The 17,016-nt window shown below is 38.3% G+C and overlaps 1 protein-coding gene across 3 annotated transcripts in view; it reads left to right on the forward strand.

Moving 5' to 3' along the window:
* The window catches only part of ATRN (attractin), a 163,336-nt gene that overhangs the window by 102,250 nt on the left and 44,070 nt on the right, over nt 1-17,016 (forward strand). For all 3 annotated transcript variants that reach the window (XM_082645840.1, XM_082645838.1, XM_082645839.1), the window contains exons 22-24: nt 1,720-1,814; nt 4,591-4,669; nt 6,439-6,596. In XM_082645840.1, coding sequence (XP_082501966.1) covers nt 1,720-1,814; nt 4,591-4,669; nt 6,439-6,596 — 332 coding nt within the window. The remainder of the gene's footprint in view (nt 1-1,719; nt 1,815-4,590; nt 4,670-6,438; nt 6,597-17,016) is intronic.

The raw sequence follows: 17,016 nt of genomic DNA on the forward strand, positions 1-17,016 counted from the left end.
AAGGATGGAGTGGTTTTTTTTTTTTTTTTTTTTTTTTTTTTGCGGTACGTGGGCCTCTCAGTGTTGTGGCCTCTCCCGTTGCGGAGCACAGGCTCCGGACACGCAGGCTCAGCGGCCATGGCTCACGGGTCCAGCCACTCCGCAGCATGTGGGATCTTCCCGGACTCGGGCACGAACCCGCGTCCCCTGCATCGGCAGGCAGACTCCCAACCACTGCGCCACCAGGGAAGCCCGGATGGAGTGTTTTAATAACCTTTTCAGGTAACTGGGTGTTATCCTTTGATACCATATCAAAGCCAGGCAACTGGTCATTTCTTAAAGGTTAGTTTATAATGTGAAACCTGAAACCATATCAATTAATTTTTTGTAATCTGGTACCTTATATTTCTCTATCTTGAAAAATAAAAGCCAATACCAAGTTTTAGCAATGATGTGGAGAAAGTGAAACCCTTATAAATTTTTTGTGGGAATATAAAATGGTTTTCCACTTTGGAAAATCATTTGGCAGTTTTTTGAACAGTTAAAAATAAACTTACCGACAACTCCCCATTTCCCTCTTCCCCTACCCTCTAACAACCACCATTCTACTTTGTCTATATGAATTTGACTATTCTAGGTACTTCATATAAGTGGAAATATACAGTATTTGTCTTTTTGTGATCCATTTATTTCATTTAGCATAATGTTCTCAAGGTTCATTCATGTTGTAGCATGTGTCAGAATTTCCTTTCTCTTTAAGACTGAGTGATATTCCATTGAATGTATATACCACATTTTGTTTATCCATTCATCTGTTGTTTATCCATTCATCTGTTGTTTATCCATTCATCTGTTGATGGACACTTGGTTTGCTTCCACCATTGGGCTATGATCTCTTTGGCTGCTATGAACATGGTTGTACAGATAGCCCTTCAGGATCCTACTTTCAGTTCTTTTGGTATATACTCAGAAGTGGAATTGCTGGATCATTTGGTAATTCTATTTTAATTTTTTGAGGAACTGCCCTACTGTTTTTCACAGCAGCTGCACCATTCCCACAAGGGTTCCAGTTTCTCCACATCCTCACCAACACTTTTTTTGGTGGTAGCCATCCTACTACAGGTGATGTGTTATCTCATTGTGGTTTTGACTTCTATTTCCCTAATGATCATTGATGTTGAGCACCTTTTCATGTACTTATTGGCCATTTGTATATCTTCTTTGGAGAAATATCTATTCAAGTCTTTGCCTATTTTTAAATCGGGTTGTTGAATTGTGCAGTACTTCTTAGAATTATATTATACCATCTTTAGCCAGTAGGCTCTTTTTCAAGCTATGTTCTTTTGCTACATTACATTAGTCTTTGAATGCTTTCTTGCTTTCTAGAATAAGATAACTGAGGCACATATTCCTTGCCCCAAACCTGGAATCAACCATTTTTACTTGGAGTCTTGGTTTCTTTTATACCATTAATTTATAGCTTTGTATCTTTAAGCATAAATAGATGCTCAATTAATATTTCTAGGTAAGTTAGCTTGGAGCCTAAAATCTCAACCAGGGTCATGATACAAGGCTAGGTTTTGGTGGGTTAACTCAAACAAAATGACATTGCCCACAGACTTTGCCAAAAGTGCTTTCCTGGCTATTGAATATTTATGAGAAAATCAATCTGTATCTCTAGAGACCTATTCTGTTTTGTTTTGTTTCAGTTTTTAAATACACATTTCTTTCTTTCCATAGATACTCTTCTTATTGACTATCAGTTCACCTTTAGCCTATCCCAGGAGGATGACCGCTATTACACAGCCATCAATTTTGTGGCTACACCTGATGAAGTAAGATTTAAAAGTCTTCTTACTTTGTTTTGAATTTATGTGGAACTTTTTCTTGGTCACTATGGATAGAAGCACTGCCTTAGCAGCGGTCTCCAGAGTGGAGTCCACAGGATGATGTTTAGAGGTACAGGAAAGAAATGTTAGAATCTACATTTATCTCCTTTGTATTTAAAAGGTAAGATTGACCATGTTGTTAAGATTTACCATGATCTGATATACAGAGTGACATTGACTCCACACATACTTGGTTTGCCCATCAGCCCATCACAGCCCCATACAGGAAAGGAGAGGAGACTGCAAGGGGAACTTCCCTGTTAGGGGGGCAGTGTCAGAACCAAGATTTACTCTCTCAGAATGGAAATTAATACCAGTGATGCAAGGCAGAGGTGACATTTATGCTCCTAGAATGAGTTCTTATCCTCATTAGGAGGTAAAAACAGTGAAGAAGTCAGCCAGAAATAATTGAAATTATAAGGTAACTATTTGAAATGTATTTTTATATCTACTGTTGTTAATGGTAAACCCCCGCCTGCCATAAGGTATTACCTAGAGGTAAAATGGAGCCAACACAGCATGACATTTAAAAGTAAAGCATCTAGAATATGAACATGCACCTATATGATTTCCCCAGTGAAATATAAAGTCATTTAATACCTACTCTGGTACATAATGAAATTTTACTAAACCTGATGGTAAATTATTTAGGAACCTCCTTGGAGGTTTCTTATTTCTCATCAACATACACAAAGCCATTTACCATTACAAAAATACAATAAATGTAACAAATAATACGTGGAAAACAATATGATAATAAGCCAAAGTGTATTCCTTTGATAACAGATGTTATCAGCAAGCACTGCTAAATTTAAGAAATAAATAAATCAGTAGTAAAATGAAGTCCAGTGTGGGATGTTCACAATTAAATGAAAGTAAGATTTGTTTTTTGTATTCCACTTCAATGGTAAAATTAAGAAGAGATGTACTAGAGAAGATACATTCTCATGAGTGAATAGCTTTTTAAGTAAAAATAATAAATGACTTTCAGTGAAAATGTTTTGTGGAAAAACTGTGTTGGTATATCATTTCAGTGGCTGTACTGACCAGAATTTTTAAAAAAAATTTTTTAGGATAAGGCTATAGCAAATGTACCACACATGAAATTTATTTACTGCCTTTTTTTTCTTATGACAGAATATTTAATAGTTACACAATGTATGTGTCCTGTCTTTTACAAAAGCACCAAGATTTCAAGGTTATTAATCCTTTCCAGGGAAAGAAGTAATCACTAGTAATGTGCTACCAGCAAATATTAAAAAATAGGGAATTCCCTGGCGGTCCAGTGTTTAGGACTCCATGCTTCCACTGCAGGGGGCACGGGTTCGATCCTTGGCCAGGGAACTAAGATCCCACATGCCGTGACTCAGCTAAATAAATAAATAAATAAACAAACACTTGAGCTGTCCCTTTAAGAGGATGGTGAGGCCTTATCAATAAATGAGAAGGTAACTGCTTTATGAGAGAAACTTCTGGTTTGGAGATCACGTTTTGGAAATAGCTGTTTGGAAATGCTTCCATTGTTGTAATTTTTGTGCTGTAAAAACTATCAAAAGAATGCTCTTTAAAATCTTAATTTTCTAACCTGTTTTAAAAATCTTTCAATGTGAAGAATTTCAGCAGGATTGGATTCAAAACTATAAAACACAACATCTGACTCATTTGGAAAAACAATTTTTTGACCCCAAGAAAGAGATTTATTAGCCAAATTTCAGGGAAAACTAAAAATTAGTATCATGATTTACCCAACACTGCTGACAGTGCTCTTCTTCCAGCTGGCCCAACACATTCCTCAGAGGTACCTTTTTCAGTCATTAAAACCAAGAGTCACAATAAATTAAACTAGCTCTTCAAACTGCTGTATCTCTAAGTGGTATACAAAGTTTTCAAAGGTAATAAAACATATTCTGTCATATTTCTCTTGAAATAATATTTTTAGTCAGAGAAAAATGTTCTTAATCATGGGTAAAGACAATTTAAAGTTTTTAAATTTAGTTTAATTTCAGCTTTATGTGCTATTCCTTAAAAACCACCTCCATTTTGGAGAACTTTACACTGTATATAATCTGTGGGTTCAGAAGTACATAGGTTTGATTTATAAGTTAATATAAATTGAGACACTTGACCAAGTGTTTTACTCTTCAGACATTTGGAAAGGGCTGCCCAGAGGATCCTTAAGAGGCTGATTCCCTAACACAGGTCACAGGATGTAGGTCAGTGTGCTCTGGTGAGGGTCTTTTTAAAAGATACTTTTTCATGGAGTTAGGCATTTGATAAAGCATTAAATCCCACATACTTTTTTTTTAATTTAACTAATTTATTTATTTGGTTGCACTGGGTCTTGGTTGCGGCAGGCAGGCTCCTTAGTTGTGGCATGAGAACTCTTAGTTGAGGCATGCATGTGGGATCTAGTTCCCTGACCAGGGATCGAACACGGGCCCCTGCGTTGGGAGCACAAAGTCTTAACCAGTGTGCCACCAGGGAAGTCCCTAAATCCCATATACTTTTATGGGAGGGAAATGAAATTTGTTTTGGGTATATTGCTTATGTTAAGGTTAGAAATTTTGCTAACTGTTCTATAAGCATGAATTTCTCTTAAGACATTAAAATATCTTTCTGTAATTAAGAAAGTTGAGAGTAGTAAAATTTAACTACTGCTTTCTTTTAAAATCGGGAAACTGTTACAGTAATTCATTTTCTAATTATTTGTACATCTCATCAGCAAAATAGGGATTTGGACATGTTCATCAATGCCTCCAAAAACTTCAACCTCAACATCACTTGGGCTGCCAGCTTCTCAGGTAAAGACATACCTAGAGAAGACCTTCCGAGTGGAGATAATTGATTGAGAAAGAGTTGAGAACAGGGGCTCTGGAGACAGACAGATGGGTTTGAAACCCACTTTTGCCACTTATTAGCTGGAAGACCTTGAGCAAGTGTCTAAAATCTATCTCTAGACCCTTAGGGTTATTCATCTTACAGAGAAGGTAATAATACTTATATTGTAGATTAAATTTGGCTATACCTGTCAGTGCCTGCCATGGTATCAAGATCAGTACATGCTCACGACCCCTGCCCTACTACCACCGTTAATACCATTGCTGCAGCCTCTGCTGTGGTGCTGCCATCATCATCTCCATCCATGCTTCAGAAGTGAAAAACGTAATTGACTCAGTTTCAAGAAATGGAAACATTTTTAATAGAATGAGATTTTAGTAGGTACAGGGGCAAAAGTACTTTGGGAATTAAATAAAGATCTAAGAGCACAGCTTTTGCTGTCTTATTTATCTTACAATGATTTACTAAAGATATTCTGAGCAGAAAATCTAAAGAAAGAAAGGGTGGCCCTGATGTAGTGGTTAAGAATGTAGCTCAGCGGACCTAGATTTGAATTCTTCCTGTTACTTGTTTTCTGAGCCAGTTTCCGCAGGTATGAAATGGGGTAATAAAAACACCCAGCCGTGTAGAATGTTCTGAGGATTAAATGAGATAATAAATGAAGTACTCAGTGTAAGTGCTAGAAACATGGGATATTCTCATCGAATGGTAATTATGTTTCATCATCATTATTACTATCACAATACTGTTTTTTGGTCAAAACACAATCAATTAGACTGAAACAAAATAAAAACATTACTTTGCACATCACTTTGTGTTCATCATATCTTAAAAGATTGTGTAGAATTCAGAAAAGGTTCAGAAACTTGCAGTGAGGAGAGGCCTTTAAGAAAAAGTCTGAATTATCAGAGCCTTTGTTTGGAGAAAGGTGGCATCCCTGAGTATGTGACTGATTTACAATGACAGTCTCAATGAGGACCAGCCAATCTGGCTTCAGTCACAGGATTTAACTCAGACATGGGAAAAGCCTATTTCATGAATCTTTATAAACACTAGAATTCCTGGCTGAGGGACGATGTGGAATGTTGAAGGACTGCCTGGGAATAGGATAGGTTTATATCAGATTGGGGGGATTTAGAGTCAGTTGTAGCTGGTAGCAGAAGGGACTGAGTGACCACTAGAGCTCCTTCCTCCCTGCTGCTGTTGAGACTTGCGGTCACTGCTAGTTAAAAAGTGAGGGCTGAATCCATGTCCCTGGTATGGGGGATCTAGAGCACTGCCAAACAGGTTTAAGGGGGCAGTGCAAAGCAAGTGAAGTGTTGTGGGCAGAATGAATGCCATTGCTTGTTAATAGGATTCTAGTGGTATCTGGATTTTCAAAGCCACATGTAGCCTGTTTCTGTGGGAGGAGTTGTAGGGGATCCTGGTAAAGCCATTTGGGTTAAGGGCATAGGCTCCTGTATCAGCCCTCCCAGCTTCAAATCCCAACTCTACTTCCTGGCTATGTGACCTGAGCCAAGTTACTTATTTTTCCTGAACCTGAGTTTTCTGATGTGTAAATGAGGATAATAGTTGTTAGAATTAAATGAGATTGAGCTCTTAAAGGCCATTTCTGGAACATAGTGTTTAATAAATGCTAACTATTATCATTATTATTAGTGAGGGCAGATGCGGTCCCCAAAATTATTATTTATTATTATTTATTATTATTTCATTCTTTTCTTCCTAACAGCTGGAACCCAGGCTGGAGAAGAGATGCCTGTTGTTTCAAAAACAAACATTAAAGAGTACAAAGATAGTTTCTCTAATGAGAAGTTTGATTTTCGCAACCACCCAAATATCACTTTCTTTGTTTATGTCAGTAATTTCACCTGGCCCATCAAAATTCAGGTAAGAAGTGCTTTTTAGTCTCATACTTGCAAAGATGGTGAAATGTCTATAGCGAAACTAAATTCACTAATCTGTAACTTGCGGTAAATGAAATGTACAATATTAATATTGTTTTGCCTTTGTAATATCTGTGGTAAAGGAGTGCTGAGCACATACCATAAAAGAAGATTGTAGTGGGGCTGCCTTAAATCACTTATGAAGGAAATTTATAAGCACTTTTTAAAATAAATTTATTTTTATTTATTTATTTTTGGCTGAGTTGGGTATTTGTTGCTGCACACGGGCTTTCTCTAGTTGCATCAAGCGAGGGCTACTCTTTGTTGCGGTGCTTCTCACTGCGGTGGCTTCTCGTTGTGGGGCACAGGGTCTAGGTGCATGGGTTTCAGTAGTTGTGGCACGTGGGCTCAGTAGTTGTGGCTTGTGGGCTCTAGAGCGCAGGCTCAGTAGTTGTGGTGCATGGGCCTTGTTGCTCTGCGGCATATGGGATCTTCCTGGACCAGGGATCGAACCAGTGTCCCCTGCATTGGCAGGTGGATTCTTAACCACTGTGCCACCAGGGAAGTCCCTGTAAGCACTTTTGAAAGCAAGTTGATATATAACAGATTTGGTAATTACAACTGTATTTATTTCTTCATTAAGGACTTGTCACTAAAAAGCCTGTAGAGCTACACAAAGAGCTTCAATTCTGGAATGAGTAAGGTGTATATAAATGAAGCAAACACACATAACCAGTGAAAGCTGGCGTATGGAAAGTGCCATGTGAGAAGATCCCCAAAATGCTATCAGGTGTTAAAGGAGCATAGGATGGAGGGTAATGGAGACACAGTGGGGGACAGTATAAGGTCGCCTTAAGGGTTTAGGCCTTATAGTCAAGACAGATGCAGGTTTGAGTCCTGACTTGCTCTTGTACAATTCCTGTAGCCTCTCCACGACTCAGATTCTTTGTACATGTGACCTGGAAGCATAGGTCTAAGGGTTCATGTTACCTGCTGCAGCCACTGCTGCTATCAACCTGCCCCTTTTCTCTGTTCCCAGGGGACCAGTGCACTCCCTCTTATCCAGGCTTGGCCCATGGCCCCATTTGTGCTCTTTATAATATCTGCCATTATGTTTTTGAGGCCTTGCCTCAGTACTTTCTGCTTTAACCCCCTTCATTTTGGGTAAAGGTGTGGAGTTCCGGGAAGGGTGGACTTCTGTTTGTTAGTTTGTTTGTTTAATTTAATTTATTTTTTATACAGCAGGTTCTTATTAGTTATCTATTTTATACATATTAGTGTATATATGTCAATCCCAATCTCCCAATTCGTCCCACCACCACCACCACCCTTTTCCCCGCCTTGGTGTCCATATGTTTGTTCTCTACATGTGTGTCTAAGGGTGGACTTTGGAACAACTGGTTCACCTTTAGCCGTGGAAGAGTGGTCACTAGACTGGGGCTCTGGCTGCTTGCCAACTTTCAGTAGTGTGATCAAGTGAAGCAAGTCGCCACTGATCATTTGGGATGGGCTTGAAATCTGGTTCTGGTGGGTATGTGTTCATGCCTTGGGACTATAACTAAAGAACAGTCAGTCACTCTTTTCCTTTCTGGAATGTGGAGGACAGGCTCTGTGTTGTATTTTTTTCTCACCACCCTCTTTTTCTATTCAGATGGTCCACAGATTTGTTTATCCTCTAATCTGCTTCTTCCTTTGTTCTTGCACACTCTCTGCTTCCCTTCCCAGCTAGCCTTCTTGTAAGCATTGACCATACTCCCTGTTTGTTTCCTCTTATCCATTCACCCATCAGCCCGCAACAGTCTGCCTTCCTCCTTCACCACATCCTGAAGCCTGCCACGGTGGACTCCAGTGACTGAATTCTTTAGTCCCCTTCTCCTTCTCATTGCATGATATGAGTCAGTATCTTTCCTGCCTTCCTGGTCCTTTCCCTGATTCTCTGGCCTGTCTTTTTAAGGAATCTTCTTCCTTAAACACTGAGGTTGTCTGAGATTCAGGCCATGGTTCTCCTGTCTTTATCCCACTTATAAGACTTATTGTACTACTTCTGTACTTGTGATTCTCAGTACTCTGTCTTCAGCCCTGCTTACACTTGAACTCCAGACCAGTGTTCTTGGCATCTCTACCTGGCCATTCACAGGCTCCCTGTACTCAGGGAGTCATGCTTGTAATCTTAGCCCCAAACCCTCTGCTTCCTTCCTAGTGAATGTCACCACCATTTGTCCTATTGCATAAGCCAGGACCCTGGAAATAATTTGCATTCCTGGAATAAACCTGACTTGGCATGATATATGATTTTTTACTTTATCTGTTGCTGGACTCAGTTTGCTAATATTTTGGTTAGAATTTTGTATCTATCTCATGAGTGAGAAAGTCCGGTAATTTTCCTTTCCTGTCTTTTTTATGGTTTTTATATCAAAGTTAAACTAACCTTTATTTATAAATTGAGGAGTTATCTCTCTTTCTCATTTTTGGAAGAGGTTATATAAGATTAGAATTATATGAACCTTGCATACTTGATAGATCCCTCTTGTAAAATCATTTGATTCTGGTGTTCTATTTGTGGAGTTTTGTTTTCTTTTTTAACTGCTGATTCAACTTCTTTAACAGTTATGGGATGTTTTGGATATTCCCTCTCTATTTGCATTATTTAAGATAATTTTTTCTAGATGTTAATTTATTTCATAGGTTTTCAAATGCATTGACACAAAGTTGTTCACACTGTCCTCTTTTCTAATCTTGGCAGCATCTGTGCTTAAGTGTATTGAATCATATACTTAAAAATGGTTAAAATGGTAAATTTTATCTTAATATATATTTACCCCAATTTTTTTTTAATTAAATCAGTTATACATATACATATGTTCCCATATACCCTCCCTTTTGCGTCTCCCTCCCACCCTCCCTATCCCACCCCTCCAGGCGGTCACAAAGCACCGAGCTGATCTCCCTGTGCTATGCGGCTGCTTCCCCCCAATTTTTTAAACTTTAAAAAAATAGACCAGAGGGCAGACAGCAAAAGCAAGAAGAACTACAATCCTGCAGCCTGTGGAACAAAAATCACATTCACAGAAAGATAGACAAGATGAAAAGGCAGAGGGCTATGTACCAGATGAAGGAACAAGATAAAACCCCAGATAAACAACTAAATGAAGTGGAGATAGGCAACCTTCCAGAAAAAGAATTCAGAATAATGATAGTGAAGATGATCCAGGACCTCGGAAAAAGAATGGAGGCAAAGATCGAGAAGATGCAAGAAATGTTTAACAAAGACCTAGAAGAATTAAAAAACAAACAAACAGAGATGAACAATACAATAAATGAAATGAAAACTACACTAGAAGGAATCAATAGCAGCATAACTGAGGCAGAAGAACAGATAAGTGACCTGGAAGACAGAATGGTGGAATGCACTGCTGCAGAACAGAATAAAGAAAAAAGAATGAAAAGAAATGAAGACAGCCTAAGAGACCCCTGGGACAACATTAAACACAACAACATTCACATTATAGGAGTCCCAGAAGGAAAAGAGAGAGAGAAAGGACCCAAGAAAATATTTGAAGAGATTATAGTCGAAATCTTCCCTAACATGGGAAGGGAAATAGCCACCCAAGTCCAGGAAGTGCAGCGAGTCCCATACAGGATAAACCCAAGGAGAAACAAACCGAGACACATAGTAATCAAATTGGCAAAAATTAAGGACAAAGAAAAATTATTGAAAGCAGCAGGGGAAAAACGACAAATAAAATACAAGGGAACTCCCATAAGGTTAACAGCTGATTTCTCAGCAGAAACTCTACAAACCAGAAGAGAGTGGCATGATATACTTAAAGTGATGAAAGGGAAGAACCTACAACCAAGATTACTCTAACCGGCAAGGATCTCATTCAGATTCGAAAAGCTTTACAGACAAGCAGAAGCTAAGAGAATTCAGCACCACCAAACCAGCTCTACAACAAATGCTAAAGGAACTTCTCTAAGTGGGAAACACAAGAAAAGAAAAGTACCTACAAAAACAAACCCAAAGCAGTTAAGAAAATGGTAATAGGAACATACATATCGATAATTACCTTAAACGTGAATGGATTAAATGCTCCAACCAAAAGACACAGCCTTGCTGAATGGATACAAAAGTAAGACCCATATATATGCTATCTACAAGAGACCCACTTCAGACCTAGGGACACATTCAGACTGAAAGTGAGGGGATGGAAAAACATATTGCATGCAAATGCAAATCAAAAGAAAGCTGGAGTAGCAATACTCATATCAGATAAAATGGACTTTAAATTAAAGAATGTTACAAGAGACAAGGAAGGACACTACATAATGATCAAGGGATCAATCCAAGAAGAAGATATAACAATTATAAATATATATGCACCCAACATAGGAGCACCTCAATACATAAGGCAACTGCTAACAGCTCTAAAAGAGGAAATCGACAGTAACACAATAATAGTGGGGGACTTTAACACCTCACTTGCACCAATGGACAGATCATCCAAAATGAAAATAAATAAAGAAACAGAAGCTTTAAATGACACAATAGACCAGATAGATTTAATTGATATTTATAGGACCTTCCATCCAAAAACAGCAGATTACACTTTCTTCTCAAGTGCACATGGAACATTCTCCAGGATAGATCACATCTTGGGTCACAAATAAAGCCTCAGTAAATTTTAGAAAATTGAAATCATATCAAGCATCTTTTCTGACCACAACACTATGAGATTAGAAATGAATTACAGGGGAAAAAACGTAAAAATCACAAACACACGGAGGCTAAACAATAAGTTACTAAATAACCAAGAGATCACTGAAGAAATCAAACAGGAAATCAAAAAATACCTAGAGACAAATGACAATGAAAACACGACAATCCAAAACCTATGGGATGTGGCAAAAGCAGTTCTAAGAGAGAAGTTTATAGCTATGCAAGCCTACCTCAAGAAACAAAAATCTCAAATAAACAATCTAACCTTACACCTAAAGGAATTAGAGAAAGAAGGACAAACAAAACCCAAAGTTAGCAGAAGGAAAGAAATCATAAAGATCAGAGCAGAAATAAATGAAATAGAAACAAAGAAAACAATAGCAAAGATCAGTAAAACTAAAAGCTGGTTCTTTGAGAAGATAAACAAAATTGATAAACCATTAGCAAGACTCATCAAGAAAAAGAGGACTCAAATCAATAAAATTAGAAATGAAAAAGGAGAAGTTACAACAGACACTGCAGAAATACAAAGCATCCTAAGAGACAACTACCAGCAACTCTATGCCAATAAAATGGACAACCTGGAAGCAATGGACAAATTCTTAGAAAGGTGTAACCTTCCAAGACTGAACCAGGAAGAAATAGAAAATATGAACAGACCAATCACAAGTAATGAAATTGAAACTGTGATTAAATATTTTCCGACAAACAGAAGTCCAGGACCAGATGGCTTCACAGGTGAATTCTGTCAAACATTTAGAGAAGAACTAAAACCCATCCTTCTCAAATTCTTCCAAACAATTTCAGAGGAAGGAACACTCCCAAACTCAATTCTATGAGGCCACCATCACCTTGATACCAAAACCAGACGAAGATACTACAAAAAGAGAAAATTACAGACCAATATCACTGATGAATATAGGTGCAAAAATCCTCAACAAAATACTAGCAAACAGAATCCAACAACACATTAAAAGGATCATACACCATGACCAAGTGGGATTTATCCCAGGGATGCAAGGATTCTTCAATATACGCAAATCAATCAATGTGATATGCCATATTAGCAAATTGAAGAATAAAAACCTTACGATCATCTCAATAGATGCAGAGAAAGCTTTTGACAAAATTCAACACTGATTTATGGTAAAAAACTCTCCAGAAAGTGGGCATAGAGGGAACCTACCTCAACATAGCAAAGGCCATATATGACAAACCCACAGCAAACATCATTCTCAATGGTGAAAAACTGAAAGCATTTCCTCTAAGATCAGGAACAAGACAAGGATGTCCACTCTCACCGCTGTTATTCAACATAGTTTTGGAAGTCCTAGCCACGGCAATCAGTGAAGAAGAAGAAATAAAAGGAATACTAAATTGGAAAAGAAGAAGTAAAACTGTCACTCTTTGCAGATGACATGATACTATACATAGAGAATCCTAAAGATGACACCAGAAAACTACTAGAGGTAATCAATGAATTTGGTAATGTTGCAGGATACAAAATTAATGCACAGAAATCTCTTGCATTCCTATACACTAATGATGGAAAATCTGAAAGAGAAATTAAGGAAACACTCCCATTTACCACTGCAACAAAAAGAATAAAATACCTAGGAATAAACCTACCTAGGGAGACAAAAGACCTATATGCAGAAAACTATAAGACACTGATGAAAGAAATTAAAGATGATACCAACAGATGGAGAGATATACCATGTTCTTGGATTGGAAGAATTAATTTTGTGAAAATGACTATACTACCCAAAGCAATCTACAGATTCAGTGCAATCCCTGTCAAATTACCAATGGCATTTTTTTTGGAGCTAGAACAAAAAATCTTAAAATTTGTGTGGAGACACAAAAGCCCCCGACTAGCCAAAGCAGTCTTTTTGTGTGTGTGTGTGTGTGTGTGTGTGTGTGTGTGTGTGTGTGTGTGTGTGTGGTACGTGGGCCTCTCACTGTTGTGGCCCCTCCCGTTGTGGAGCACAGGCTCTGGATGCGTAGGCTCAGCGGCCATGGCTCACGGGCCCAGCCGCTCCGCGGCATGTGGGATCTTCCCAGACTGGGGCATGAACCCGTGTCCCCTGCATCGGCAGGCGGACTCTCAACCACTGCAGCCACCAGGGGAGCCCGCCAAAGCAGTGTTGAGGGAAAAAACTGGAGGTGGAGGAATCAGACTCCCTGACTTCAGACTATACTACACACCTACAATAATCAAGACAATATGGTACTGGCACAAAAACAGAAACATAGATCAATGGAACAAGATGGAAAGCCCAGAGTTAAACCCACACACCTATGGTCAACTAATCTATGACAAAGGAGGCAAGGATATACAATGGAGAAAAGACAGTCTCTTCAACAAGTGGTGCTGGGAAAACTGGACAGCTACATGTAAATGAATGAAATTAGAACACTCCCTAACACCACACACAAAAATAAACTCAAAATGGATTAGAGACCTAAATGTAAGACTGGACACTATAAAACTCTTAGAGGAAAACATAGGAAGAACACTCTTTGACGTAAATCACAGCAAGATCTTTTTTGATCCACCTCCTAGAGTAATTGAAATAAAAGCAAAAATAAACAAATGGGACCTAATGAAACAAAAGCTTTTGCACAGCAAAGGAAACCATAAACAAGAGGAAAAGACAACCCTCAGAATGGGAGAAAATATTTGCAAACGAATCAATGGACAGAGGATTAATGTCCAAAATATATAAACAGCTCATGCAGCTCAATATTAAAAAAACAAACAACCCAGTCCAAAAATGGGCAGAAGACCTAAATAGACATTTCTCCAAAGAAGACATACAGATGGCCAAGAAGCACAAGAAAAGCTGCTGAACATCACTAACTATTAGAGAAATGCAAATCAAAACTACCATGAGGTATCACCTCACACCAGTTAGAATGGGCATCATCAGAAAATCTACAAACAACAAACGCTGGAGAGGGTGTGGAGAAAAGGGAACCCTCTTGCACTGTTGGTGGGAATGTAAATTGATAAAGCCACTATGGAGAACAGTATGGAGGTTCCTTAAAAAACTAAAAATAGAATTACCATATGACCCAGCAATTCCACTACTGGGCACATACCCAGAGAAAACCACAATTCAAAAAGACACATGCACCCCAATGTTCATTGCAGCACTATTTACAATAGCCAGGTCATGGAAGCAACCTAAATGCCCATAGACAGACGAATGGATAAAGAAGTTGTGGTACATATATACAATGGAATATTACTCAGCCATAAAAAAAGAAAGAAATTGGGTCATTTGTAGAGACGTGGATGGGTCTAGAGACTGTCATACAGAGCAAAGTTATTCAGAAAGAGAAAAACAAATATCGTCTATTAACGCATATATGTGGAACCTAGAAAAATGGTACAGATGAACCGGTTTGCAGGGCAGAAATTGAGACACAGATGTAGAGAACAAATGTATGGACACCAAGGGGGGAAAGCTGCGGTGTGTGTGTGTGATGAATTGGGCGATTGGGATTGACATGTATACACTGATGTGTATAAAATTGATGATTAATAAGAACCTGCTGTATAAAAAAATAAAATAAAATTTTTTGTAAAAAGTAAGACTTTTTTTAGACAATGACAAGCTGATTCTAATATTTATATAAAAAGCAAAGATTCTAGAATAGCTATAACAGTTTTGAAAAGAGAAAGTGGGAAGAATCGCTATATGAAATATTAATAAGACTTCCTATTAAGCTACGGTAATCAAGACATCGTGGTTATTGTTGGAGAGATAGACACATAGATCAATGGAACAGAATTAGGAACCCAGAAATAGAACCACATAAAAACATCCAACTGTTTTTTGACAGAGGTGCAATCAATTCAGTGGAAGAAGGATAGCTTTTTCAACAAATAATGCTAGAACAATTGGACAACCATAGGCAAGTAAATGAACTTTGACCTAAACCTCACATCCTACACAAAAATTAATTCAATGTGGATCACAGGTTTAAATGTACAATGCAAAACTATAAAACTTTTAGGAAAAAAATAGGAAAAAATAGGAGAAAATCTTCATATCCTAAAGCTAGGCAGAAGATTTTCAGATTTGACAACAAAAACATGACCTGTGGGAAAAAATTAATAAATTGCCCACATCAAAATCAAAAGCTTTTGCTCTGTGAAAGACCCTGGTAAGAGGATGAAAAAAACAAGATATAGGGCTTCCCTGGTGATGCATTGGTTAAGAAGCTGCCTGCTAATGCAGGGGACACAGGTTCGTGCCCTGGTCAAGGAAGATCCCACATGCCGCGGAGCAGCTAAGCCCATGCACCACAACTACTGAACCTGTGCTCTAGAGCCTGTGAGTCACAGCTGCTGCGCCCGTGTGCCACAGCTACTGAAGCCTGCATGCCTAGAGCCCGTGCTCCACAACAAGAGAAGCCACCACAATGAGAAGCCCACGCACCGCAATGAAGAGTAGCCCCTGCTTGCCGCAACTAGAGAAAGCCCGCGTGCAGCAGCGAAGACCCAGTGCAGCCGTAAATAAATAAATAAATAAATAAATAAATATTTAAAAAAGAAAAAAACAAGAAAACAAGCTATATACTGGGAGAAAATATTTGGAAAAATATTTCTGACAGAGGACTTGCATCTAGAATATAAAAAGAATTCTCAAAACTCGACATTAAAAAAATAATCCAATTAGAAAATGGACAAAAGATATGAAGAGACATTTTACTGAAGAGGATATAAGCATGGCAGATCATGGCAGATAACCACATGAAAGATGTTCAGCATTAAAAGCCATTAAAGAAATGAAAACCACAATGAGAATGTTGTATTCACAAGGTTTCATTGAGTTGGTCAATTTTTTAAACTGGTGAAAAATTGGAAATAACCTAAAATAAACTATCGTAAACATCTTCATTAAAAAACAAAACAAAACCCACAATGAGAGGGAATTCCTTGGTGGTCCAGTGGTTAGGACTCCACACTTCCACTGCCAATGGCCCCGGTTCAATCCCTGGTCGGGGGACTGAGATCCCACAAGCCACGAGGCGTGGCCAAAAAAACCACCCCACAGTGAGAATGAGATATCACTACACACCTATCAAATGGCTAAAATTTAAAATAGTGCTAACACCAAATGCTAGAGAGAATGCAGAGAAATTGGATCATGCATACATTGCTGATAATATGGCACAGCCAGTCTGGAAAGTAGTTTGGCACTTACTATACTTAACCCAGTAATTGTATTCCTGGGCATTTATCCCAGAGAAATGAAAACTGATGTTCATACAGACACCTGTATACCAATGTTTATAGCACCTGTACAGCAGTATTTAGCAGCTTCGTTCATAATATCCCCAACTGGAAACAACCCAAGTATTTCTCAACAGGTGAATGGTTAAACACGCTGTGCTACATACATATCATGGAATAATGCTCAGCAATAAGAAGAAACAAACTATTGATACAACTTGGATGAATCTGAGGAAGTTTTGCTGAGTGGAAAAAAAATCTTAGAAATGTACATGCTGCACGATTCCGTTTATGTAACATTTGAAAAAATTTTTAGACCAAAAATAGATACAGACCTACTGAAGCTTCAACTTTCTCTGACTTCTTCTTGACCCTCTTTTCAAAGGGTTCATTAGATTAGGTCAGACTCACCCACTCTCAAGGGGAGGGGATTATACAGGATATGCACATCAATATAGT

The sequence above is a fragment of the Mesoplodon mirus genome, assembly GCF_964341445.2.
Source record: "Mesoplodon mirus genome assembly, chromosome: 15".
Lineage (NCBI taxonomy): Eukaryota > Metazoa > Chordata > Mammalia > Artiodactyla > Ziphiidae > Mesoplodon > Mesoplodon mirus.